This window comes from Sapajus apella, unplaced genomic scaffold, assembly GCF_009761245.1.
Source record: "Sapajus apella isolate SASKATOON/1434 unplaced genomic scaffold, GSC_monkey_1.0 scaffold79, whole genome shotgun sequence".
NCBI classification, from domain to species: Eukaryota; Metazoa; Chordata; class Mammalia; order Primates; family Cebidae; genus Sapajus; species Sapajus apella.
In genome coordinates, this window is record NW_022437019.1 from 2,558,246 (window position 1) to 2,585,953 (window position 27,708).

Below are 27,708 nucleotides of genomic sequence, written 5' to 3' on the forward strand. Positions count from 1 at the left end.
CGAGATGTTTTGAGTTAACTTTCTCATCATGAGCCCTCATAAAGAGCACTGGTTAGTAAGACAATAAATGAGCATGTTTTAATTAGAAAATGTGGAATCCAAGCACTTTTGCAGAAAAGGAGATGATAGCTTAAAAGAGATGTCAGGAGACTAATAAAAGTTAAAATGCATTAAGTGGCCACAGTGAACTCAAAAGTAAAGTCGTGGGACATTTGAGAAGTCAACCAGAGAGGGTGATGAGTCAGAAGAGGGTGGGAGGTAGTCGGTGAAATTTATTTTTTCTACTTCATTTTGGAATCAGCTGTAAATCCCCTTCTGTGCTCTAGCAAGTGAGATAACTTGATGTTCTGAAATTTCCCCACCCTGGCCAGGCCTGTGTCTGCCTGGAGGAGAAAATCATTACAATCAGGCAATATGAGCTGAGCTGTGACCAAACTAACATTGAAGGTGACCTGAGTCGGTCTGTGGCTTTTGCCTGCCAGGCCTCCCTTTCAGGGTCTCCTAATAGCACAGTGTTTGGTTATGGGCCATGCTCCTTCCTCTCCACTATGAGGCCCCATGTGAGCACATGATCCAGGCCCGGCCAATTAACACCGTTTGCCAGAACTCCACATTTGAGGCTTGGGTCAGTTGTGGGCATGTGACTCTGGTTGGATTCCATGAGACTCAATCGAGGGAGTATTGTTAAAATATCAAGAAGAAGAGCTTCACTTCCCGTTATGTTTCTAAGTCATGAGAGTATAGTCTACGGTTACCATAAAAATCCCATAAAAGGAGGCCTGCATAAGAGTGATGGTAGAAAGTAAAGAAGTGCAAGGCTGAGAGCCTCCCAATGCCTGAGTTTAAGTACTGCTTTACTCCAGTTCTGTCAGGATCCTGTCTCTGTCCCAAACCCTCCAGCTTCTCAAGTTTCATTTTCCTGATACGTTGAAAGGGGACAATAACATCTGTATCAGCCTGTTCTCATGCTGCTAATAAAGACATACCTAAGACTGGGTAATTAATAAAGAGAAAGAGGTTTAATGGACTTACAGTTCCAAGTGGCTGGGGAGGCCTCACAATCATGGCAGAAGGCAAGGAGGAACAAGTCATATCTTACATGGATGGCAGCAGGCAAAGGGAGAGCGTGTGCAGGGAAACTCCCTTTTATAAAACCATCAGATCTCGTGAGACTTATTCACTATCATGAGAACAGCATGGGAAAGACCTGCCCCCAGGATTCAATTACCTCCCACTACCAGATCCACCCCACAACATGTGGGAATTGTCAGAGCCACAATTCAAGATGAGATCTGGGTGTCAACACAGCCAAACCGTATCAACATGTCTCCCCTAAGGGTTTTAATTCAGATAACATAATGTAAAGTGCCTAGTATCCTATTGGGCACAAAGTAGGCATTTCGGAAATCATTATGTCTAAAAACAAAGACCAAAAGAGTAGTCCATGGTTTCCAAGAAGTGAAAAGGTTGTCAGTAGAGCTACAATGTCTCCTTACATGGATTCTGAGAGTTAGAAGCTGGAAAAGATGACTGAGCACAGGAACATCCAGAAAACGCACATGGGCCTGGCACTGCCCCTTGCTCAGGGGGCTGGTAAATTTATTCCTTCATTTTCCTGAATTGGTGAGACTAGGGATAGGTGGAGAGTAGAGCTTCTTAGAGTCCCACCAAATGCTTAAATGGGCCTAATAACTCCTTATGCCTTCTTATCACATGTCCCTGAGTACAGTAGAGAGGATCTGGGTTGATAAGAAATTAGAATGTCACTAAGATTAAGTTTTCCATGTAAAATTCTTATCTAAGAACATATCGATGTAGGCAAAGCAACACTTCCCACCTTCCTTTTGGGGCAGGATTTTAACCCTTTGTTCAAATAATTAAAAATAAAATAAAAATTTAAATGTCATAATTGCTGGTGTGCAATACCTTTACAGGAGTACTAATTGTTGAGAAATGGACTCATGAATGCTGGTACCCACTGAAGCCCTAGCAAATTGAAATCTGATTTCAATACCATTTAACACATAGAAAGGACTTGGTATTCATTCTCTTTTAAACTATAAGGCATACACAGCTCAAGTACTAACGACAGAAATTGGGGGTTTTTGCTGACTCCTAAACAGTTATTCTGAGCAAGAAACGATTCAATAGGGATTTGAAAAATACACGATTTTGAGGTGATCTTTTGTGTAGAGCTTTGCCATGGCCTCTAAAAAGGAATATTTGCAAACAATACTCACAGGATGGCCCCAAATTCTCTGGTGGATTTTGGAAGAAAAAAAGTAATGTAGGAAAAGTTTTTAAACATTCCTATAAAATCTAAAGGATGCAGCTGCAGCTGAGCAGAATGGCTGAGTATCTCATGACAGTTTGCAAGTCTGGGGACACAAGATCCCAGCTCACAAAAGCAAATGAGGCCAAGACTAATAAATCAAAGTTTCCTTCAGAAAAGTTGCGGGACCTACTTCCCCTGCCTGGGAGGACTGCGGATGCCTTATCTGGCTTCTGTGAAAAAGAAAAGGATCATCAGGGAGCCAGAATTAGACAGGACTTGCCCTTCATCAAGTTTCTCCCTGTCTGAGCCAGATAAAATATCCTCTGGGGAGACTTCAGGAAATGCCTCAAGGGAATGACAGTTGATATTAGTTGAATGGGTGAAAGAGCACAGACAGAGATGGAAATGTTTGGCTTTTTTCAACTGTGAACTTAACCCCAGAGTCTTTGACATTTACACAGACTCAGGGCAAAGTCTTGCTCTTACAATGCACGACCACGGGGTGGCCTCAATTTGTAATTGCGTCCCCATGGTCCAGTCTGCTGAGGGATGGATTTTTATTTTTTTTGTTAAGTTCTTCCTACCTAGAGGCTTAGCTGCGGTACTCTGCAATAAGAGTTTGCTTCCTCACCACAAGTTTTTAATTTCATAGAGGCAGCCAAATTTAAAAAGGACAGCTTCTCTTTAGGTACCACCACTTTCCAGGATGCTTCCAAGTTTGCAAACCACACCAAGAATAGGCTGGAGTGGTCCTGAATAAGATGTAATGCTTGTTTCTTTCTTAATGCACCTTGTAATTTGCACATGTGCCACAAAACACTTTATTTATTTTCTTATTAATGTGTTCGAGTGTGTTTAACACCACAAGCCATAAATTGCAGAGCAGTAGATTAGACTAGGCTCTCTTTATTTTCCTGCCAATTATCAGAAAGTGATGTGGGGGATGAGGTGCCCCTCCTAACCGGCTTTTTCTCTGCCACCTCCCTTGCCTCCATCCAACAACCAACCCCCTTGTTTTCATCTGCCAAGAAAAAAAAGACACAGCCTGGCCTCTCATTGGTGAGCTTGTCTATTGAGCAGCTCAGTTATTGAGATTAATAAGCTGCCAGTTTCCAAGGAAGACTAAGAAAACTGCAAAATTAAAGTGCACTGCAACATGAAATGCTGCTGGTGGCCAGGCGAGATCGTGGTGTCAAAAAGGCAAGGTAAAGCTATAAAATAAGGCTGAGCTTGAAAGGCTAACCTAAAGGTCTCATTAATTTCCATGTTGCCTCTGATGAGAATTTAGAGGGGGCATAATGTTTCGCAATACAGAGAAATCAAGCTGCCTATTGATTTGAAAGTGCTTCAATGCATTTGGTTCACCCAGAATGAATCCTGCCTTTAAATCTCACTTGAAAACATTAAAAAACAAACAAAAAAAGCAAACAGGTTGCCTAGGTTTAATATTCTAAAGATCAAGCTTTTCAGTGATTCTGTCAGAAAATTAATCCTTCGATAGAAAAATCAATCTGAGAACAAGTTTGGAATAGTCTTTGCACTCAGCATGGTGAAGATGTTTCAACAATCTTGTTTCTTCTTTGTGAAAGCCTTATTTACTAAAGGTCTTGAATCTCGATTCCCAAATATGCACTATCAATAAAGCATCCAGATTAGTCTAAGATTGCTTCTTCTTGAAGACGAAAAGTGTGTTTTTAAAAATTTGGATGCCCAAATTAGATTCCTTAGATACCACTCAGCAAGCCCAACATGCTCAATTCCTTTTCTGAGAACTTGTCATGCTTCCTGCTAGCAGGAACAAGGATGATATTCAAGGGATGTCCAAAGGGTCAGCCATGGCACCCACGGCTGTTGGGCTTTCTCCCACCAATCTGGCAGAGCTCTGTTTAGAACAACGACAACAAAGAAACCTACAAATCACAGAGCTAAACAAGTAGCTATGCTTCTTAATTCTTCCGAGTCGACCTGCACTCACATTTTATAATATGCAGGGCATTAAACCTCTCCCTGTAAATCATATGCTGTGCTGCCACCACCGCGGAGTGGTGAGGCCTCAGATTTACCATCTGGGTTGCCACCAATTCCTCAGAGCTGCAGAGAAGGGTCTCTTGCATCCGGCCTGGCTTATGAGTTTGACAATGACTAAGTCTACCCTCAGTAACAGGCTGGAGTTCATCCCATTGATTATTTCTCGCCTTATGCCACCTATACTGCATTGACTTTATTTCACGGCCTAAGAAAATTAATTTGTTGTTTGCCATCAGGCTAGGTAGAGATTTTTTTTTCCCCCTCACTTCCTAGTTCCACAGGCATTATCCTATGGTCATTAAGAATATGGGATTTAAAGTCAGGCCAACCCAGGTTCAAATTTCAGCTCTGTCACTTACTAATGGGTAACATGTAAATAACTTAATTCCTCCAGCCTTGGTTTCCCTGTATTTTCAATATGGATAGTAACATATACCTAACAGAAGAGCTTAAGGGATTAAATGGGATCCTGTAGGTAAAGCTTAGTGCCAAGCAAAAAGTATTTGACAAAGTTGTTATTCACAGGCCTATACGATCATGTGAAATAAATTTAACAAATTACTGGAATGATTTTTTTTAAAGATGGAGTCTCATGCTGTCACCCAGGCTGGAGCGCAGTGTGTGATGATAGCTCACTGCAGCCTCCACCTCCTGGGCTCAAGAGATTCTTCCATCTCAGCTCCCCAGAATACTGGGATTATAGGCATGAGCCATTGCTTCTGGCCTGGAGAGACATTTTTAAAGAGAAAAATCAATTGCTGAGGGCTTTGGATGTACTAAACATGCTATTACTTGTAAATGAATGATTTTCTGTGTTATACATATTATTTTGGAATCAAAATAAGTCTGGCCAATAATTCCACTCAATTCTCTTTCCTTATAAGTGTAACATGTCCAAAACTGAATTTTTGTTTTCTGCTACAAAAACCTGTTCCTTCTTCAGCACATGGCATTGCTATTCACCCAGGCATTTAAGCCAAAAACTTGATGAAGAATCCTAACCTTCATCTTCAAATCCCAGCAAAATTAATTTCTACCGATTCTACCTTTAAACTGTACTTCATGTCTTTGAATATTCAGCACCGCTCCCTAATCAAAGGCATGCCACTTTTCATCTTAACTATTATTATATTTTCCAAACTGGACCTTTAGTCCTGCATAGCTTCCATGCTAACTGCTCCCCAATCCATTTATCACATGGCGGCTATCATTATGAAAAGCAAAAAGCAGAGTATATCTTACTATTTTGCTCTCTGCTTAAAAAGCTTCAGTGACTTTTAATTGTTCTTGAGGTAGAATCCAAAAGCTTTAACATGGTCCAAAGCCTTGGTCCATCTTGCCCTTGCCTATTTTTCTAGCTTACTTTCTCTTTCTGGCACTTTAGTGTTCCTTCCCCTAGTGGCTCATTGTTTTTGTCACCTAGAGCACTCTTTAAGCCTGGTTAACCCCTACTTATCCTCAGGGCTCAGTTTAAATGTCCATTTCTCATGGGTCTGGCTTCTTTAGATGTCTGCGGCACTTACTGCATTTGTCATGGTGTAAGGGGCATTTGTTCATGTTCTGTCTGCTTCCAGCCCAGAATCTCCATAAGGACTGGGATTTTGTTTCTCTCCTTCTTTGCTGGACCCTCAGTGCCTGACACATGGTCGGTTCTCATAGCTATTTCTAGAATAATTAATGAATGACCATTTAAAAAGTCAAATTGCAAACTGTTTTGCAGCTTGAGGATCTTGATGATTAAAATTAGGGCTTCTAGTATGTCAGGGCATAAGTGAACTCAGAGAGAAGCTTTGTCCTGCTTAGGGATTCTCTTTGGTGATCTGCTGCTCAGATAGATTCAAAGAAAGAAGTTTGCTTCAGCAAAACACACAAAGGAATGAAAGTTAGGTTCTGACACTGAGCTAATTTCTACTGTTTTAGACAAGAGAAGCTGACTTTAGAAACTCCCAAAGAAGCAGCCGACCAGGAAGATTCCTCACCTTGTCACTTTCAGCAGAGGAAGGAGTAGATAGGTGATATCGACCATGAATTGCAAGCAGACTTTGTTTCAAGCCCTTCTGTGAATAGGCTGGGAGGAAGGTGGAGGGTAGAGTGATTGTGTAACACTTTACTTAAGAAAAGACAGTACAGACAGCTTGCAATTAGTTCTGCCTTATGTTTGATTTTTTATGGATTATATGGTGGTTTATACATGAATTGACTGCTTTTGGTAGTAGAAATTCATATGCATTGTTCTTTTATTTAACATTGATACAGAGCTTCCCTTATATGCTTTTTCATCTTTTGTTAAATTCCAAACAGTCCTATTTTCTGTTAATGCCTCCTTAATCAGCCCCTCCTACTTACTCATCATAGAAAAAAAAGAAACATAGTTCAGAGGAGATCTAATGTTCCTCATTAAGACTGATGGGGACATCAAAGAGCAATGTGGAGAGGAAAGGATCCACTCCCCACTGGTCTAAGGAAACACACTGGACTTGGCTTCACATTCCAGGAATGGCTGAATGCGTGTTCATTACCTCTCAGAGTTATGAAATTATTCCAGCACACCCAGAAATATGTATTAATGAGAATAACGATGGTAAAGCTGTTTGTAAATTTCCACTACATTTTCAAAATTAGTGACTATATTATAGTCAACCTCCAGAATGTCTAGTTTTTAATGGTTCTCTCTCCTAGAGAGAGACCAATTCTTACTTGGTATGAAAGACAGAAATGGAAATACTAGTGTGGCATCATGCTCCTGAAAAGAAGAAATCCAATATCTATACTCTCTCATGGCTAAGAAAATGGCACCAGTAAATGGGCAATATTTCAGCATGTGAATCAGTAAATTCATTCAATTCTCTATTGCCAAGACTATATGGAAAAACAGTGGTGAATGAGATCAAATAATAATATGCTATCATATCCGACTTTACCTGTGTGCTAGATAAACTCCTACTCATCCCTAAAAACCCAGCTCAAGCAGCCTTTCAGTTATAAAAACTTTCCTGATCTTTTTGGGAGAGTTAATTACTTCTTCCACTACACAATCACTGTAACTTAGATTTCCATTACTGTATATGTCAAACTATCTTTTTGCTTATGTACCTGCCTCTTCCTTTAGGTTGGGTGATCTTTAATGGGACAAATACATGTTTTAATCAATAACTTGCCAGTACTTAACAGAGTTCTTGGCATACACAAGGGACTCAATACATATTTGCTAATAAGAGACTGAACAAATAATGATGTGGTTTGGCTGGGTCCCCGCCCAAATCTCATCTTGAATTGTAGTTCCCATAATTCCCATGTGTCATGGGAGGGACCCAGTGGGAGGTAATTTAATCATGGGGGCAGTTACCCTCATATGGTTCTCATGATGGTGAGTGAGTTCTCATGAGACCTGATGGTTTTATAAGGGGCTTTCCCCTCTTTTGCTTGGCAGTTGATGCTGCCATGTGAAGAAGAGCGTGTTTGCTTCCCTCTGCCATGATTGTAAGGTTCCTAAGTCCACCCTAGCCATGCAGAACTGTGAGTCAATTAAACCTCTTTCCTTTATAAATTAACCAGTCTTGGATATATCTTTATTAGCAGCATGAGAACAAACTAATACAAATAATATTTAAAAGAGAATCATACATTTCATCAGTTCTATGGACTATGACTAGATTTGCATACGTGAGACTAGATGCACATTCTATGTACCCAGTTCCATGAATGGAGTTTCAAATCTTTACCAGATCTGCACCCTGTGCTTGACTTCTGCTAACAATGCCATCCCAAGGAGCTCTAATCCTTGGCTCTTGAACATATGGATCAAAGAATGTCCATATGTTGTCTCACTTGTTTGTTTTCCTTCTGATGGACATCAAGGTTTTGGCAATCCTATCTTCCACCAAATATTTTCTTTAACCGGCTTTTTCCAAAATTATAATTGAGAAGTCCTAAATCTTGGAGAAATGCCAAATATTCAAAGAAAGTCCTTCTGAAGAAGGACTGTAGACCAGTAAGTAAATTCTGGAAGAGGATTTAGGAAAGCAGGACAGTGATCTGCTTGTTTTTTTTTGGTCCTCTCTACCAGATACTTGTCAAGAGGACACTTTATTACAAAAAGTTATTCAAAATAAATCTCCCAGAAAACCAACTGATTGCATGAGGAGCTGGGAGATGAGAGATATGATTAAGTGTTGTGTTATGTTCTAACCCAACTTAAGGAAGCTAAGTTCTTATCACAAGGGCAGATTCATTGCCAAGAGCAGACACTGATGGATCTGGTCTTGTAAATGTAACAACTAGGGCAGTTGACTTAGGTTTGTGGTTGTTCACCCTGAGACATTCCACCACCTTAGTTTGGGTGTAGGAACTTCCAGTGTTTCATCCAACATGGCTCGGCTCATAGTTTACTCTCCTCCTGAAGCTTTTGACTTCTTGAAGGTTACCTCTATCCCTAGATTCTGCATCTTTTAATGGCTATAATAAAAGTCCCTTTCTACCTCATAGGATTGCTTTCAGGCTTGAATGAGATAATGCATGTAAAACATTAATGTTCAGCATATTTAAAGTACACAATAACAACTGATTGATAATGGCCATGGTGGTCCTCCTCTTCTTTTTCTACAACAGCTCATACATATCTTCCTCCCTTTCTTTATTCCTTTCTTCTTCTTCATCTAGTCCACTCTAAGAAGCATTTATATCCAGAAACTATTTTTCAAATAATAGTCTGTTAATGTAAAAGTAGGCTGACTAATTAACAAACTCTATGGCAGTTTGTAAGTATGGAGAGGAAAAAGACAGAAAATATTATCTAGTCTTTAAGACCATCATCAGCTTTGACAATATCCTGAGTCAAGCCTGGCCAGCCAGTCAGCTTCTAGCAAAGCTGTTTATTAGTCATTTACTATATCAGGGCAGAACTTTAAATATCTTTATTATATATCATTTTTATTGACTTTACCTATTTTAACCTTGAAAGATTAAAATTGTAGGCATGGTTAAAAATAACCTATAATGCTGCTGGCTGGCAAGATGGCTGAATAGGAACAGCTTCGGTCTGCAGCTCCCAGTGAGATCAATGTGAAGGTGGGTGATTTCTGAATTTCCAACTGAAGTACTTGGCTCATCTCATTGGGACTGGTTAGGCATCAGACTTAAACATTCCTGCCTGTCAGCTCTGAAGAGAGCAGCAGATCTCCCAGCACAGTTCTTGAGCTCTGCTAAGGGACAGACTGCCTCCTCAAGTGGGTCCCTGATCCCCATGCCTCCTGACTGGGAGACACTTCCCAGCAGGGGTCGACAGACACTTCATACAGGAGAGCTTCAGCTGGCATCTGGTGGGTGTCCCTCTGGGATGAAGCTCCCAGAGGAAAGATCAGGCAGCAATCTTTGCTGTTCTGCAGCCTCTGCTGGTGACACCAGCCAAACAGGGTCTGGAGTGGACCTCCAGCAAACTCCAGCAGACCTGCAGCAGAGTGACCTGACTGTTAGAAGGGACACTAACAGATAGAAAGGAATAGCATCAACATCAACAAAAGGGACATCCACTCAAAAACCCCATCTGAAGGTCACCAACATCAAAGATCAAAGGTAGATAAAGCCAGAAAGATGAGGAAAAACCAGCACAAAAAGGCTGAAAATTCCAAAAGCCAAAATGCTGCTTCTCCTCCAAAGGTTCACAACTCCTTCTCAGCAAGGGAACAAAACTGGATGGAGAATGAGTTTGATGAATTGACATAAGTAGGCTTCAGAAGGTGGGTAATAACAAACTCTTTCAAGCTAAAGGAGCATGTTCTAACCCAATGCAAGGAAGCTAAAAGTCTTGAAAAAAGGTTAGAGGAATTACGAACTAGAATAACCAGTTTAGAAGGACATGACCTGATGAAGCTGAAAAGCACATCACAAGAAGTTCAAGAAGCATACACAAGTATCAATAGCCAAATTGATCAAGTGGAAGAAAAGATATCAGAAACTGAAGATCAACTTAAGGGCAGTCAGAAAGTTCAGGTTACCCACAAAGGGAAGCCCATCAGACTAACGGTGGTTTCTCTCTGCAGAAACCTTAAAAGCCAGAAGAGAGTGGGGGCCAATAGTCAATATTCTTAAAGAAAATAATTTTCAACCCAGAATTTCATATCCAGCCAAACTAAGCTTCATAAGTGAAGGAGAAATAAAATCCTTTACAGACAAGCAAAGGCTGAGAGATTTTTGTCACCACGAGGGTTGCCTTACAAGAGCTCCTGAAGAAAGCACTAAATATGGAAAGGGAAAACTGGTACCAGCCACCTGCAAAAACATACCAAATTGTAAAGGCCGTCAAAACTATTAAGAAACTGCATCAACTAATGGGCAAAATAATCAGCTAGCATCATAATGGCAGGATCAAATTCACACATAATAATATTAACCTTAAATATAAACAGGCCTAATTAAATGATACAGACTGGTATATTGGATAAAGAGTCAAGACCCATTGGTGTGCTGTATTTAGGAGACCCATCTCACATTCAAAGACTCACATAGGCTCAAAATAAAGAGCTGGAGGAAGATTTACCAAGCAAATGGAAATTAAAAAAAAAAAAAAACAAAAAAACCCAAAAACAAACAGCAGGGGTTGCAATCCTCATCTTTGATAAAATGGACTTTAAACCCACAAAGATCAAAAAAGACAAAGAAGACCATTACATAGTGGTAAAGGGATCAATGCAACAAGAAGAGTTAACTATCCTAAATACGTATGAACCCAATAGAGGAGCACCTAGATTCATAAAGCAAGTTCTTAGAGACCTACAAAGAGACTTAGACTCCCACACAATAATAGTGGGAGATTTTAACACCCCACTGTCAGTATTAGATAGATGAATGAGACACAAAACTAAAAAGGATATTCTGGACTTGAACTCAGCTCTGGACCAAGCAGACCTAATAGACATCTACAGAACTCTCCACCCCAAATCAACAGAATAGACATTCTTCTTAGCACCACATCACATTTATTCTAAAATTGACCACATAATTGGAAGTAAAACACTCCTCAGCAAAGCAAAATAATGGAAATCATAAAAAAAAAAAAAAAAACCAGTCTCTCAGACCACAGAGCAATCAAATTAGAGCTCAGGATTAAGAAACTCACTCAAAACCCCACAACTACATGGAAACTGAACAACCTGCTCCTGAATGACTACTGGGTAAATAACAAAATTAAGGCAGAAATAAATTAGTTCTTTGAACAATGAGAACAAAAGTACAATGTACCAGAATCTTTGGGACACAGCTAAAGCAGTGTTTAAAAGGAAATTTATAGCAGTACCCACAGGAGAAAGCAGGAAAGATCTAAAATCGACACTGTAACATCACAATTAAAAGAACTAGACAAGCAAGAGCAAACAAATTCAAAAAGTAGCAGAAGACAAGAAATAATTAAAATCAGAGCAGAACTGAAGGAGATAGAGATATAAAAATTTCTTCAAAAAACCAATGAATCAGCAGCTGGTTTTTTGAAAAGATTAACAAAATAGATAGACTGCTAGCCAGACTAATAAAGAAGAAAAGAGAGAAGAATAGACACAGTAAAAAATGATAAAGGCGATATCACCACTGATCCCACAGAAATACAAACTACAATCAGAGAATACTCTAAACATTTATATAAAAATAAATGAGAAAATCTAGAAAAAATGGATAAATTCCTGGACACATACACCCACCCAAGACTAAACCAGGAAGAAGTTGAATTCCTGAAGAGACCAATAACAAGGTCTGAAATTGAAGCAGCAATAAATAGTCTACCAACCAAAAAAAGCTCAGGACCAGACGGATTCACAGCTGAATTCTACCAGAGGTACAAAGAGGAGCTGCTACCATTTTTTTCTGAAACTATTCCAAACAATAGAAAAAGAAGGACTCCTCCCCAACTCATTTTTTTTTGAGGCCAGCATCATCCTGATACCAAAACCTGGCAGAGACACACAAAAAAATAAAATTTCAGGCCAATATCCCGGATGAACATTGATGTGAAAATCCTTAATAAAATACTGGCAAATTAAATCCAGCAGCACACTGAAAAGCTTATCCACCATGATCAAGTTGGCTTCATCCCTGGGATGCAAGGCTGGTTCAACATACACAAATCAATAAACATAATCCACCACATAAACAGAACCAATGACAAAAACCACATGATTATCTGAATGCATGCAAAAAGGTCTTTGATAAAGTTTAACACCCCTTCATGCTAAAAACTCTCAATAAACGAGGTATTGATGGAACGTATCTCAAAATAGTAAGAGATATTTACGACAAACCCACAGCCATTATCATATTGAATAGGCAAAAGCTGAAGCATTCCCTTTGAAAACTTGCAGAAGACAAGGATGCCCTCTCTCACCACTCCTATTCAACACAGTATTGGAATTTCTGGCCAGGGCAATCAGGCAAGAGAAATAAATAAATGGTATTCAAATAGGAAGAGAGGAAGTCAAATTGTTTTTGTTTGCAGAGGACATGACGGTATATTTAGAAAACCCCATCATCTCAGCCTAAAATCTCCTTAAGGTGATAAGCAAAGTCTCAGCAAAGTCTCAGCATACAAAATCAATGTGCAAAAATCACAAAAAAGCATTCCTAGACACCAATAATAGACAAACAAAGAGTCAAATCATGAGTGAACTCCCATTTATAATTGCCACAAAGAGAATAAAATACCTAGGAATACAACTTACAAGGGTTGTGAAAGACCTTTTCAAGGAGAACTACAAAACACTGCTCAAGGAAATAAGAGAGGACACAAACAGAAAAACATTCCATGATCATGGATAGGAAGAATCAATATCATGAAAATGGCCATACTGCCCAAAGTAATTTATAGATTCAATGCTATCGCCATCAAGCTACCATTGACTTTCTTCACAGAATTAGAAAAAACAACTTTGACTTTCACAAGGAACCAAAAAAGAGCTCATATAGCCAAGACAATTCTAAGCAAAAAGAACAAAGCTGGAGGCGTAATGCTATCTGACTTCAAAGTATACTACAAGGCTACAGTAACCAAAACAGCATGGTACTGGTACCGAAACAGACACATAAACCAATGGAGTAGAACAGAGTCCTCAGCAATAATGCCACACATCTACAACAATCTGATCTTTGACAAACCTGACAATAAGAAGAAACAGGGAAAGGATTCCCTATTTAATAAATGGTATTGGGAAAACTGGCTAGCCATTTGCAGAAAACTGAAACTGGACCCCTTCCTTACACCTATTACAAAAATTAACTCAATATAGATTAAAGACTTAAACATAAAACCTAAAATCATAAAAAACCTAGAAGAAAACCTAGCCAATGCCATTCAGGACATAGGCATGGGCAAAGACTTCATGACTAAAATACCAAGAGCAATGGCAACAAAAGCCAAAATTGACAAATCAGATATAATTAAATGAAAGAGCTTCCGCACAGCAAAAGAAACTATCATCAGCGTGAACAGGCAACCTACAGAATGGGAGAAACATTTTGCAATCTATCCGTCTGAAAAAGAGCTACTATCCAGAATCTACAAGGAACTTAAATTTACAAGAAAAAAACAAGCAACCCCATCAAAAAGTGGGTGAAGGATATGAACAGACACCTCTCAAAAGAAGACATGCAGCCAACAAACATGAAAAAAAGCTCATCATCCTTGGTCACTAGAGAAATGCAAATCAAAACCACAATGAGATACCATCGAATGCCAGTTAGAATGGTGATCATTAAAAAATCAGGAAACAACAGATGCTGGAGAGGATATGGAGAAACAGGAATGCTTTTACACTGTTAGTGGGAGTGTAAATTAGTTCAACCATTGTGGAAGACAGTGTGGCGATTCCTCAAGGATCTAGAACCAGAAATACCATTTGACCTAGCAGTCCCATTACTGGGTATTTACCCAAAGGATTATAAATCACTCTATTATAAAGACACATGCATGTGTATGTTTATTGCAGCATGCTTCACATAGCAAAGACCTGGAACCAACCCAAATTCCCATCAATGATAGACTGGACAAAAAATGTGGCATATATACACCATGGAATACTATGCAGCCATAAAAAAGATGAGTTCATGTATTTTCCAGGGAAATGGATGAAGCTGGAAACCATCATTCTCAGCAAACTAACACAGGAACAGAAAACCAAACACCTCATGTCCTCACTCATAAGTGGGAGCTGAACAGTGAGAACACATGGACACAGGAAGGGGAACATCACACACTGGGGTCTGTCGAGGGGTGAGGGACAGGGAAAGGACAGCATTAGGAGAAATAACTAATGTAGATGATGGGTTGATGAGTGCAGCAAACCACCATGGCACGCGTATAGCTACGTAACAACGCTGCACATTCTGCACATATATCCCAGAGCTTAAAGTATAATAAACTAAAAAAAAAAAGCATAATATCCAATACGTAGTTTTTCATTCCTTGATTTGAGTGTTTTTAGTATTTGAACCAAGCACACATGCCAAAACTGCACCTAACAAAATCATAATTATATTATTAATATCATTAAATACCCAAGCCATGTTGAAATCATCCCAATTGTCTCAATGACATATTTTTCCTGCTAGTTTGGATCAAGAGTCAAACAGGTGTGGTTGTTATAACCCGTTTACTTTGTTATGTAACCATTCTTTGTGTGAGAGCCTGTGTGTGTGTGTGTGTGTGTGTGTGCGTGCATGTGCGTGTGCGCATGTGCACACACACGCATGCTATTTTTTTTGTGGGTGAAATATAAAAATGCAGCACTCTCTATATTTTGCTTAGTGCTTCATTTTGTGCCATTTTATTTATTTCTGTACCAATTCTTTTAAGCTAATGTTGAGATCAACAATATTTATTAGCTTAGGCTTACTCTTTTAGTTTCTTTTAATAAAGCAAAAATTCTTCAAAAAAATCCCCTATAATTGTCAGAAAACAAAGTTAAAAGTTTGGAGTGATTATGGTGACAAAGATGTATAACATATTAATTTTCCCGATCTTATAAAAAACAAAACAATTATAAATAAGAAACAACTCCAAATGCTATGACTTTCAAAATTGCTTCAGGCTGGGTGCACAGAATTCACCGGCTGTTATCAGAAAAATTACAGATTATTTCTCTCTTTCCTCAGACCTAAGTTATTAAAGTTTAAAATCTATTTGGGAACTTTCTGAAGGGTCAATGTGAATAAGCCATCCTCTCTGTTCAGTTTCCATGGTTCTTCCAGATAAGGAAACAATAGCATTTGGAACACACAAACCAAGAAAGTGCCTGGGGAAAGAGCAGCAAGGCTACTTCAGAGTCTGGCCAACTCACACACAGCCTTCACTGTCAGTGTCATTCCCACCCTCCACACCCTGAGCGACAGGTCTTGTCTCAGGTCATTAAGGTGTATATGGTTTTGAGATCTGAATCGAAGGTGAAAAAAGGCAAAACAAAACAAAGCCAGACCTGGAGATCATTTTCAAACTCTTCCCTCCCCACATAAGTGCTGCTCCTTTTTTCTTGTTTGTTTTTATACATTATTGTGTGCCCCACAGGCATCAAGCTGTTAGTGTGTACAGGAGGGATTAACGTGAGGCTGCATGTTGGCTGAAATATAAATTTAAATTATACTTCTGTCAGTTTGGAATCAGGGATTGTTTCTCAAGGTCTCCCCAAACACTTAATTTCAAATGAGTCTTCATTTATTACTTCAAGAAAGGCCAAATGCATAATTTATCAGCAGCTTTCAGTCAATATACCCTTATAAGCATGTTTCCCATGAGCCTTCGAGTAAAAATATGTTATGCTAATTCTATTAGTTGGGTACACAAGAGCTATCTAAGAAAGTAAACAGGCTTTAAAAGGAGACACATGTGAACAAAGAAATACCTGTCAACCTACTGTCCAGGGTCAAATTACCAAGGGAACGAGGAGGTGGTAAACTTGTCTCATTATTCATGCCCAGAGTGTGTCTCTGGAACTGAGAGACACCCGGTGGCTCTGCGTGGTGGCTCAGGGGGAAGGCGACACTGAGTGTGACTGTGAGCTGGCGATGGGGACTTACCGGGTCTCCAGCGGCACGTTGCTGTTTAGCACCCAGCTGTCCTGAAGCTGAACGGACTCTGGCGTGGTGGCCAGGTCGTTGGGCGCAGGCGCCGGGGCGTGGATCTGACTCCGCCGATTGGTCAGCGAGTTCCGGTTGAGGGAGTTGGCGGACGAGTGGTGATGAGACAGCGTGTGGTTGTGAGGGGGTGGGAGAGGGGGCCTCAGAGTCGACTGGCTGTGGTGGTTTGGAGGACCTGAAAAGCGAAAAAAGGAGAAACGACTGTCAGCATCTGCAGATTCCAGGCTCAGGCACTCTGCAAACCTCCGGAGGAGAGTTGGAAACCAGACTCTCCAAGCTGACAATGGCTGAAAGCCGCAAGCTAGAGAGACAGATAAGACGGCGGCAGGCCTCCCAGAGTTACTTACAAGTCAATAATGGGCTTTGATTTGCGTTTGTCCACGCGCATCAAATGAAGAATAAGGAGAAATCTGGCTTAGCAAAAGCAGGTGGATAGGGGCTGACCAGAGACTTATTTGAAACATGTTAATACTTCAGTTAAAGTAACATGACATTCAAGGCGGATCACTGTCCTAACGAGTCCCTGTTCCCTCTCAGGTAAACTCGTAGACTGCACACATTCTTTTCAGAAATTTTGTCTTTTGAAGATATTAAGAATATGTACACTCTAAGTCAGGGGATAGAACCTTTAAATACCTGTAGGGGCCAGGCAGGAGGGTGGCGTGGGCCAGCTGTGGATGGTGTTGAGGTGGAGAGACTAGGGGAGCAGCCCTGACTCGGCACCAGGTCAATTGGGCCACGTGGGACTGGGGAGGGCTCAAAGCAGCTGTGTCTTCTAGTTTTTCTAGAAAAGCTGGCAATCTGGACTTGTAGATAAAATTTCCTGGTTTTTAAAAATGTGGACAACTTAAAATAAAAGATATATATGTATGTGTGTGCACACACATATTTGTGTATATATGTGTGTATGTATGTATAATATATACATACACATGTGTCTATATGTATATATGCGTAATATAGATACACACACACACTTTAAAAGGAGAGTCAACAAAACACACCTGTGAGCCCATTCAGCTCAGCAGGTTGCCACCTTCCCTCCTCTGAGAGATGAACCCTGAGGACTCAGTCTCTGGAGAAGGTCATGGCAGATGTTTGCAAGCCACGACCCTGACTCCAAATTGCATCCTGCATTTTTTCAAATAACAAAATCCTCTATCCTTGCAGGAAAAACAAAAGAGAGCTCCCCCTTGCAAAACATCCCCTTGTAGATATCGCTGTCTCTGTGAACTCCACACAAGGTTTTCCTAGCAACCGATTCTTAATCTACAAAATGAAATATTTTAAGCATAATGAAAATGAAAGTAGTTCGCTATGTGATGAAGCCTATAATTTCATTTTAATGGATGCTGAAACGTGACTTTTAATTTGTGTCCTTTGAGAAAGTTTGTTTTTTGAAGCTTCCAGTCAGGGCTGGCAGCTCACCAGGTGACTGCTGAGCCTTGTCATTTTTGGCCCCTGCCAACTTTAAAAATCCTCAGCCCCTGCTGTCCTGGCTTTAAGAAGTTGGCTCAAGTCATTTAAACAAGCAATTTGACACAAATTTCAACTACTTGTCTCCTTATGTGGCCAGGCTACATCTCCAAAAGGTGTAATCTACATTCTGGGGTTCCTGTGCAGGCTGCAGAAACGTTCCGAGGAAAAGACAACATGTCAAGAAGATACTAGGTTTGGAGAGCATCATGACTAACACACTCAGGATGGAAAAATATGGAGGAAACTGGTTCCTTGAAGTTTGCATCTCTAGGCTGAAATTACTTGGACGATTTCTTTTTTCTTTTTGATGTTTAGGAAAGGACAGTGACAACGAAAACCCAGTGGGAAGTACCACTGTACAGTTGTATAGATTTTAAATCGTGTCCTCCAAATGAACCTGTAATTCCTATTTTACATTATGCATCAGTGACATTTTAAATATATCTTTGGGGGAGTTTCATAGCTGTAGCAGGCTATTATATTTTCTGGCATTGTTGTCTGTCTAGTAATGTATTATTACATAGTTATTTAGCATTTGTCTGTCTCATATTAGTGGAAAGAGGTGGGAAACGGGGGTGAAATGATGTCATAATGATCCTTCGGGGATGCTATCCAAGCCCCCCGCACACAGCTAATGAATTTTCTTTCCCCTTCTCTCAACTCCCATCCAAGTAGTGTCATTATTCCCCATTAGTTAGGTAATTATGAGACCTGCCTCAGGAAGATGGGGCGGGCCAGTGCACAAGTGAGAACCTGCCCTCCCCAGCCCCAAGTCCTAACTTTTCATCTCTCTCTGTCCTGGCCCCCCACCCTCCCCTCTCCAGACCACACACTCTTCTAAAGTACAAAGAGGCCGTGTGAAGGATTTAATCCCCTAAATGAGATACTAGACCCTCCTGCTTTCTGTCTATTCACTCTAAGCTAAGTTCTTCTTGTCTACTCCAGCTTGTGTGGTCCTTGTGTGGTCCATCTGTGTTATTGTTGGGAAGAATTCCTGTGGTTGCTTGTGTGCTGACAATATCCAGGGGTGGTCCCCAGCAGGAAAAGAAGCACTGACCTGGGTGCTACGTGATATGCTACAAATAAAATGAATTGGGAATTTTCCAGTTAACTAGAAGAGCGGTCAAGTTCTCTCTTCCTTTATCCTAAAGAGAAGGCCTAGAGCTTTCTGGGGGAAATGGAGAAGGAAGAGTAAGGGAAGATGGACGAATACTTAATTCTCCATTCACTCAGCCCTCCTATAAAGCAACATGATGTTTCATTGCAAATAAATCAAATTGTTGACAGCAACAAAACCAAAAATGATCCAGCATCCTCAGTATTGGAAGACATTCTCCTCCAAACTGTTGCTCATTTTCACCACCACATTAATTATATTTGCTCATTTATCTATCTACCCTACAGACATATTTTCCAGCAAGGTGCAGGAGACAGAAGGAAAAGACAATTACAGTACCGAGTGGTAAATGCTACCACTGGGATATATACAGAGGGATGTGGGGACATCTAGGAGAGGCATTTAGCTAGAGGTTAGGAGATAAAATCTATAGAACTGGGTTCAAGGATTGAGTCTGCCACTTTCTAGCTGTGTGAACCTAGGCGTGCCTCCTCATTTCTTTCATTTTCAGCTTACTTATCTGCCAAATGGTGAAAACAGCAGTAACTACCCGCTAAGGTTGCTGTGAAAGTTAGAGAGGAAGGATGAATGTAAAGTGCTAAGCATGCTGCCTGATGGCTGGCAAGTCCGTGAAAACCATGTGCGGAGAACAGTGACGGCTTCTTTCAGGGATGAAAGGATGGATAAGACAGAACCGCAGCTCTCAGGGAGACCAGATTTGAGCAGGAAAATTAAACCCAAATTTCATCTATCTAGGGCAGACGTCATAGACTGACAACTCTCAAGCTGAATATTATCCAAAATTCAGAGTTGGGATTTTGCAGAGTGTTTCCAGATTTCTGACTTCTCCTGAAAACAAAACCAAACCCAAAATATGGAGTCTGTATCCTCTCAAAACAACTGGATACAGCTGAATGCTGTGAGGGGTGGGGTGGTTTATCTGATTTGCCATCAACCCTAGCGATCCCTGTTCTCTTAATCTAGCTGGCTGTATGTGTTTATGTTACTGATGCTTAACAGTATGTTTTTGACTCCTAGCTTCACTCTGGTGCCCTGGTATTCAGCGTAAGTAACGTACCACTAGTATGAAGCACCTCTGCTACAACGATTGATCGCAAGCACCTTTTTGCATCGATCACTTTTCACTACGGTCATCCAGCACGCTTGCTGGGTGAGAAGGTTTTCTATTTCAAAAACGCAAACAATGGCTGATAATGTGCGTTCCTGCTTTCCCAAAGCCAAAATACATGAAAAGCCCTTCTGCAAAGCAACTGATGTCTTCAACCTCCTATGAAACGGAGATGAATCACTCAGCTTGATGAAGGAACCCTAACGTCCACTCTGAGTTCCACACATTTATTGGGTTCAATTAATGTGCATATTATTAAGAGCTCTTCTATTACATAAATATGCAATCATGTAATAATAATGCAATTTAAACATTAAAAACTATGTAACGTAAATCCTTATACAGTATGAACCTAGTCAGTATGCTATTAGTAGGAAAAAGGCAACTGTCATTAAAATATTGGTGCTGATCTGATATTGTACCTGATTTACCTTCAGTCCAGAACCTGGAATTTATTTTTAGGTACTGTATGGCTTTTAGTTCTAGGAAGAAGGAACTGTTTTATTGGCTCTTTACTAAAAACTAGGGAAGGTATAGGTAAGGCTCCTGAAAAAGGTAAGTGAATTTATAGAGAAAGTGTTTCCTGTATATTTAAAAATCAAGGGCTTGAATGAGCGCTACTGTTTGTCCTGCTGAAGAATGGTCTGTGCTTTTAGATTTTCTGCGGGACAATTGTTGCCAGTTGATTTTGAGAGGGATGCCAGTCACAGGGTCTGTCCTTCATAAATGCCTACTGGTTGGCAGTGAAACTTGAGAAAAACGAAGCAGTGATTCTTTGTTGAGCAACAATACCAATTCCAATAAAGTCAGACGTGGGAAGTGGAAAACCTTGGCATATCAGCTTTTGTGTTGACTCCATTAGAGTTGCTCATACAGCATGGGGAAAAAATCAATGCCCACGTTTTAAACATATAAAGGAAGAAGTTCAGGGGCTTTAAGGATGAAATTGCTAATCATTGACTATTGCTGCACTCTGCCTAAACAGCTGGAGGACATGTTTATGTTGGGTCTACTCTTGCCAAGTGTTGACAAATAGATGGGTGGGAAAGCAGGGACAAATTAAACCGCCTTGTCTTGCGCCATAGTCTTCACCAGTTTTTCCTGGCGATTAGAAATGATGATAAAATATGTGAAAGAAAAAAATAAAAGTAGGGGCCTGCCTAGCTGTTAATAAATCACTCATTCCTGGGAATGGCATGCCAGTGGTTGGTCTTTAAAATTTTCAACTCTCTCAGACCCCAAGATGATAAATTAACAACAAACTCTTTGCCTTCTCTTGAACTACCTCTTAGGGGGCAAGTTTCATCTTGATAGCAATTTAAAGATTCTCAAAGAGGGGATGGTGTTGGCAGAGACTTGGGAATCTCTGGTTGATGATAACTGGCACCAGGACACCCTGTTCAAATTTGACCTTGAATTGGCCACAGGGAATTGGGGCTGAGGATTTTCAAGAATAACAATGTCTGCTTAGATCTAAGGAGGATAGAGTCTATTGCACAAATTCAGGCTAGTGGTTGGCTTTGAACCCCTGCTTGGCCACTGACCAGATGTGTGACCACTGGAAAGTGACATAATTTTCTTTCTAAGCCTGTTTGTTCACTTGCAACATAGGTATAGTAATTTTCCTTCTCATACATGATTGTTAGGAGAATTGAATGGAAATATATTTTTTAAGGAGCCTAGCACAATTCTTGGTACACAGCAAGCTATTGATACATATTATTATGATGATTATTATTTGGTACAATTAATCGTTCTGAAAATAGTAATGGCAGCTATAGCAACTATGACTCTGAGGAAAACGATGAGTACCTCCTAGGGCACTGTGGGCCCCACTTCTCCCAGTTCTTTGAAATGGCAGCTCTTGGAGGGGGATATTCAATGAACATGTGGCTGCAAAATCATCAAGATTTTGCAGACCCCTCCACCTTCAAATTCAGCCTGCAGGAGGGCAGAGTGACAAAGTGACATGGCCAGGAGCTATTAACAGACAGTCCCAAGAGTGTCTAAGAGCCCACAAAAATGAAACTTGGGTTTCGGAACTACTCCATTTCCATAAACAAAACAATTGATGTTGATGATAACAAAATGATAATGTTGACCATGGCTGCCATGAGTTAAGTTCTCCGTGTGTGTAGGGTACTGTGCTAAGTGTTGTACAAAAATCATTTCAATATATTCCCACTTACTCCTAGGGGACAGGTCACTTATCATGCTCATTTCACAGATCCAGTAAATGAAGTTCAGAGAGGTTAAGTAATGCATAAAATGTCACATAGCTTAGCAAATGGTAGAGCTGGTTCTTGATTCCAGTGTCTCTTCCCCTCCCAGCTATATGCAAATGAACCCAAAGGCAGAACACAGGCACACAGGGAGAAAACAGATGCCCTGCCCTGCCTGATATATGCCGAGCAAATACAGAAGAAAACAGACTTGACTCATTTCCTTGCACATTTGCTTAAATGGCAGAATCCAATCTTGTGAGAAACTGGAGGGAATCGCCCACCTCCAAGCTCTGCACCATCTCACGGATGCTGCCTGAATCAGGAGAAATAGGCCAGAACAGCCAAGCTGCAGTGCAATCTCTTTTATATGCCTTCCCAAAGGCCCTCCCCAAGCTTCCTTCACTGTGCTGCATCCCGGGCTCCCCTAACCAGAGGCGGTGAGGAGTGAGCAGCAATTAGGCCTGTCAGGGGCAAGAACCAAGGGTACGCTTGTCCTATCCTGCTCTGACCAGAGGCACTTTGCCAAGAGGCCAGGGAAGGGGGGAATAGTTCCAAATCCAGTCCCTCCCACATTTGAAAAGATTTCCCTATTTGTCTCTAAGTACTGGGCACATTGGACGTTGAGCTTGCTTCCTTCTTCTGTCTTAACACCTACAGAATGACTTCTCTCCTAAAGAATGGACTTGCATGTTTTGTTACTGACACACGTATGGTATTGCTGGCTTCACAGGGCAGGTGACCTGTCTGCAGTCTTTCTTGGATCTGGCCACTACTGTCGCAAGCTGCAGCTGCAGCCTTTCCACATTTCAGAGTGGCGGAGAAACAAGAAGGGGCATGAAGCAGTGAGTCAAGTTCTAGCCTCTTCCTCATTCCTCCATCCCCTGGCTGGTCCAGCTCTAGCCTGTGCCTCTGGCCTGGGTTGCAAGGTCCTGTATCAGGGGGCTGTCCTTGAAGGAAGCACCCCACTGAACCTCAACAGAGGGCAGAGAAAGAAATGGCTGTGCTTGCCTGTAAGGAATGATTTATAGCTCTCTTTCCTACACAAAATATATGACCTTAGAGAAAAACATTCCAAATGCATTTGCAATGATGCACAGTTCAACATTGCGTAGCGGAACACGGGAATTACAGTCACAAGGAGCAATCATTTGCAGGTTCAGAATCCAAAGTTTTCCTCAGCTCTGCCTACGTTCATAAAGGACTAGGGTCTGTAGGGACATCTTAGATCACCTAAGCACAACAGCTCCCATTTAATAAGCACCAGCTGTATGATAAGCACTCAACATATTTTATCTTATTTAAAACTTACGATAACTTTTAAAGTAGATATTGCTCTCCACTTTAAAGATAAGGAGACTGAGGTGCAGGGAGGTTAAGTAATTAAATTCTCTCTCCTTAAGTTGTGTATTTAACTGTAACGTATCTGTGACCCTCTGGGTGCTTGCTTTGCACACTGCTTACCTTTTTTTTTTTTTTTTTTTGATGTCACCCAGGCTGGAGTGCGGTGCAGTGGCGTGATCTCGGCTCATTGCAACCTCCACCTCCCTGGTTCAAGCAATTCCCCTGCCTCAGCATCCCTAATAGCTGGGATTACAGGCACACGCCACCACGCCCAACTAATTTTTTTTGTATTTTTAGTAGAGATGGGGTTTCACCATGTTGGCCAGACTGGTATTGAACTCCTGACCTCAGGCAATCCACTGCCCCTTGACCCTCCAAAGTGCTGGTATTACAGGCATGAACCACCACGCCCGGCTGCTTACATTTCTTTTGTAACGCTCAGCAACTGGTTTTATATTATTTTTGGACTCTCCTGTGCTCTCCACTAGATCATGAGCTCCTCCATTAAAAAGAGTCTGTCTCACTTGTCTGTATATCCCAGCATAAGGCTGCAGTGCCTGGTATAAAACTGGTGATGAATGAACAAAAGAATGAATGGACAAATCATGTCCCTGGGGGATTATGTTTAGCGTCTCAGAGGACAGGGATCAGAGTAGACTTCTGCCTCTATCCCTTGAGCGTTCTAGTTGATTGCTGGAATCAGTGATGCCCTCCCACTTAATTCCCTCATTCTTGTTACCTTCAGGATTCCTTTTATAGGGAGATGGCTAGACATTGAGAAAAGGTGACTTCAAACTCCTCTGTCTTTGATTGTTTTTTGGTTGTTTTCCCTGGCATTTGCTGCCTGACCACCTCTTCTGCTTTTTTAAAATAAATTAAAAAAAAAAGCTGAGATATCATACAATTCAGCTTTTAAAAGTATACATTTCAGTGTTTCTTCAGTATATTCACCAAGATACACAACAATTACCGCTATCTAATTTTAGAACATTTTCATCACCCTGAAAGGATATACCATGCCCATCAGCAGTCACTAACCAGTCCCTTCCTCCCTCCCATATCCTCTGGTAAATGTTAATCTACTTTCTGTTCCTATGGATCTGCCAATCCTGGACATTTCATGGAAATGGCGATTCCCTCTGTTTATTATAACCACGACATCTGTCTGTTGCAGAGCTCCATTGGAGCCAGTCAAAGTTCACTCTCACAGGGGGCACACGGCCTAGCACTTAAAAAGATCTTCCCCTGGCAGCCTGAAGCAGGTCCCCCGCAGGCCTTTTTGTGGCTGAGATCCTGCTGCTGTTGATATTTTTCAGATGGAGATTGTTAGGTGATGGCATTTGAGGGCCAGCTGCACATGCGAGTGTCTGAAGGAGAGCCTGGAATTTGTTCTAGCGGTTCAGGCATGGCGGTAATCACCTAGCCAGGCACAGGCAGGGACTTTTGTGGGGAGGGGACAGGAGAAAGGATAAGGGGACCCTTATTGAACTGGGTGCCAATTCAGCAGCTGCCCTTGGGTTAAGAGCTTAATAGCTATTGTGAATTTGGGACCATCTCGCCTCAGTAGGGCATGTTCTCACACATGAAGGGTCAGAAAGGGATTTTAATCATAGGTGCCACATTATTTGACCATTGCCCCTATACTCATTCTTTGCTTTCTTAAATCATCAGGAAAGTATTACTTGAGATCAATGTCAACTCCATTAGCTACTTTCCAAGTGACAAAGAAAAAAAAAAACACTTGAAATACTTGAGAAGAACCCTTCTAAAGAGATTTTATTACACAGTTACGTCTGAGCAGTGCCTATCTGAGCATTTCAATAAATCTACATTACCCTAGGTATTTTGGCATCCTCTGGGAGAGGAAAGCCTATCAGTAGAAAGTAATGATTTTGGGTTTTTCAATTGCCCTAAGGATCTTGACAATACTATTAAGACCCATGCACTCCCTGTCGAGAAGTTTAGGAGTGAAATTATTAATATGCCCAGACATTATGTTGATTGTTGTGCTGTAGCAGAAAATACTCTTTCTGTTATGTGAGCAGCATTATCACTTTCCCAGGCAGAGAATTGCATCAAAAATTTAAACCCTTCTCATTCCAGCTCATCACATAGCTTTCCAAGGTGTTATTGTAAAATAGGCTGGGCAAAATTTGGATATTTCCCTACCCATGAAAGATAATACATTTTTCAAAGACCAGGCTATTTTTTCAAAAAAGCCAGACCTCACAGTGGAATTCTCTTCCACCAAGACGCCACTCTTTAAGTCTTCAACTAGATTTTCCTTGGGGTGTATTTCATTTTTTTTTCCTCTTTGAGATGTTTAGAGTGCTTTCTCCCAAACACAGAAAGAGGATCAAAACAAAGATAAAATATGATTTTGATTTGAGACGGAGCCTCTGATGATCAGAATAATGGAAACAAACTCTGATCCACACCATTCATTATTACCAAGAGTGGCCGAAGCACACCAGTTAAATGGCAAGGATGGGATAAAGGTTCCTGGAGCATTTTCATTTCAAAGCTCAGCAGAATTATTTACTATCTGGGTGACCTTTTCCCAAAATCTCTCCTGGTACATGCCTTATAGGGCAAGGGAACAAAAGTTTCTCCATACTATATAAACAGAAGTCAGCTGAATGTCAGACCTTGAACTGCATCTGGTGTCATATCAAGTGACAGCTGATGTCATGGGATGTAAAGACATATCACTGGAGATATTTTCAGAACCCTCCTTTTGCCTTTAGAACGCACACACGTACACACACATGCACATGCCCACACAAGTAATTACCCAAGATAATCAAATATCTGAAGAAGCATCCACTGCCCAAGATTACACAGCTCAAGTACTGGCAGAGAGAGCGCTCTTTGGATTTTGCTCATAATTGTTTATTTCAAAGTTGCCTTGGCGTTGTCTTTACCTCCCAATTAAAGTAAATCAGACCTCTCACGATCCTTCTCAAGATCAAGATCCTTCTCATGATGTTGCATGGATGATAAGTAGAAGTACCCTGCTACTGAGCAGGCTAAGAGGAAAACCTCCCACCTTCACCTTGAAGATCCACAGGATGCCAGTAACTTTTAGACAAAAACTGGGATTACCAGGAGGCCAGTGTGCTCTCAGCCCTCAGTTTTGCAGGGGGAGAAAGAGGCATTGCCATTAGGATCACTGGTTCCCACTGTGCTCCACTGGAAAAAAGTTTTTTTTCTATCAAGGGATCAGGATGCCATTTCCAGGGCTTTTCAGTCTTGAAGACATTGATTTCTCTAGTTTTGCCTGGGGGATTTCTGAAGTTAGACAACCAGAGTTTTGAGGTACTTAACCTCTGTATCCTCATCTGTAAAAGGTGGTTAATAACAGCTCCTAGTTGGTAAGAGAGTTAAATGAGATAGTATGTTTAAAGTGCTCAGAAAGTGCATTGCAAATAGGAGAACTTCAGGACATGTCAGCATTTATTTTTGCCTGAATAGGCTAATTGTTTTATATATATATATATTTAGATGGGAGTCTCACTCTGTCACTTAGGCTGGAGGGCAGTGGTGCAATCTCGGCTCACTGCAATCTCCGCCTCCCGGGTTCAAGCAATTCTCCTACCTTAGCCTCCTGAGTAGCTGGGACTACAGGTGTGTGCCACCGCATCTGGCTAATTTTTGTATTTTTAGTAGAGATGGGGTTTCCCCATTTTGGCCAGGCTGGTCTTGAGCTCCTGGCCTCAGGTGATCCTTTTGCTTTTATCTCCCAAAGTGCTGGGATTACAGGCATAAGCCATTGTGCTGGCCTATTTTTTGAGGTGATGGAGACAGGGGTGACATAGACCCTGTGATTTAGATTTTTTGTGTGTGTTGTTTTTAGGAGACAGGGTCTTGCTCTGTCACTTGGGCTGGAGTGCAGTGGTATAATCATGGCTCCCTATAACCTCAAATTCCAGGGCTCAAGCAATCTTCCTGCCTAAGCCTTCTAAGTAGCTGGGGCTACAGGCTTGGGCACACACCACCATTCCTG

The 27,708-nt window shown here is 41.0% G+C and overlaps 1 protein-coding gene across 11 annotated transcripts in view; it reads right to left on the reverse strand.

Moving 5' to 3' along the window:
* TENM2 (teneurin transmembrane protein 2) overlaps positions 1–27,708 on the reverse strand; it is a 1,283,391-nt gene that overhangs the window by 293,067 nt on the left and 962,616 nt on the right. For all 11 annotated transcript variants that reach the window (XM_032252759.1, XM_032252757.1, XM_032252755.1 and 8 more), the window contains one exon: positions 16,352–16,586. In XM_032252759.1, the coding sequence (XP_032108650.1) occupies positions 16,352–16,586 (235 nt within the window). The remainder of the gene's footprint in view (positions 1–16,351; positions 16,587–27,708) is intronic.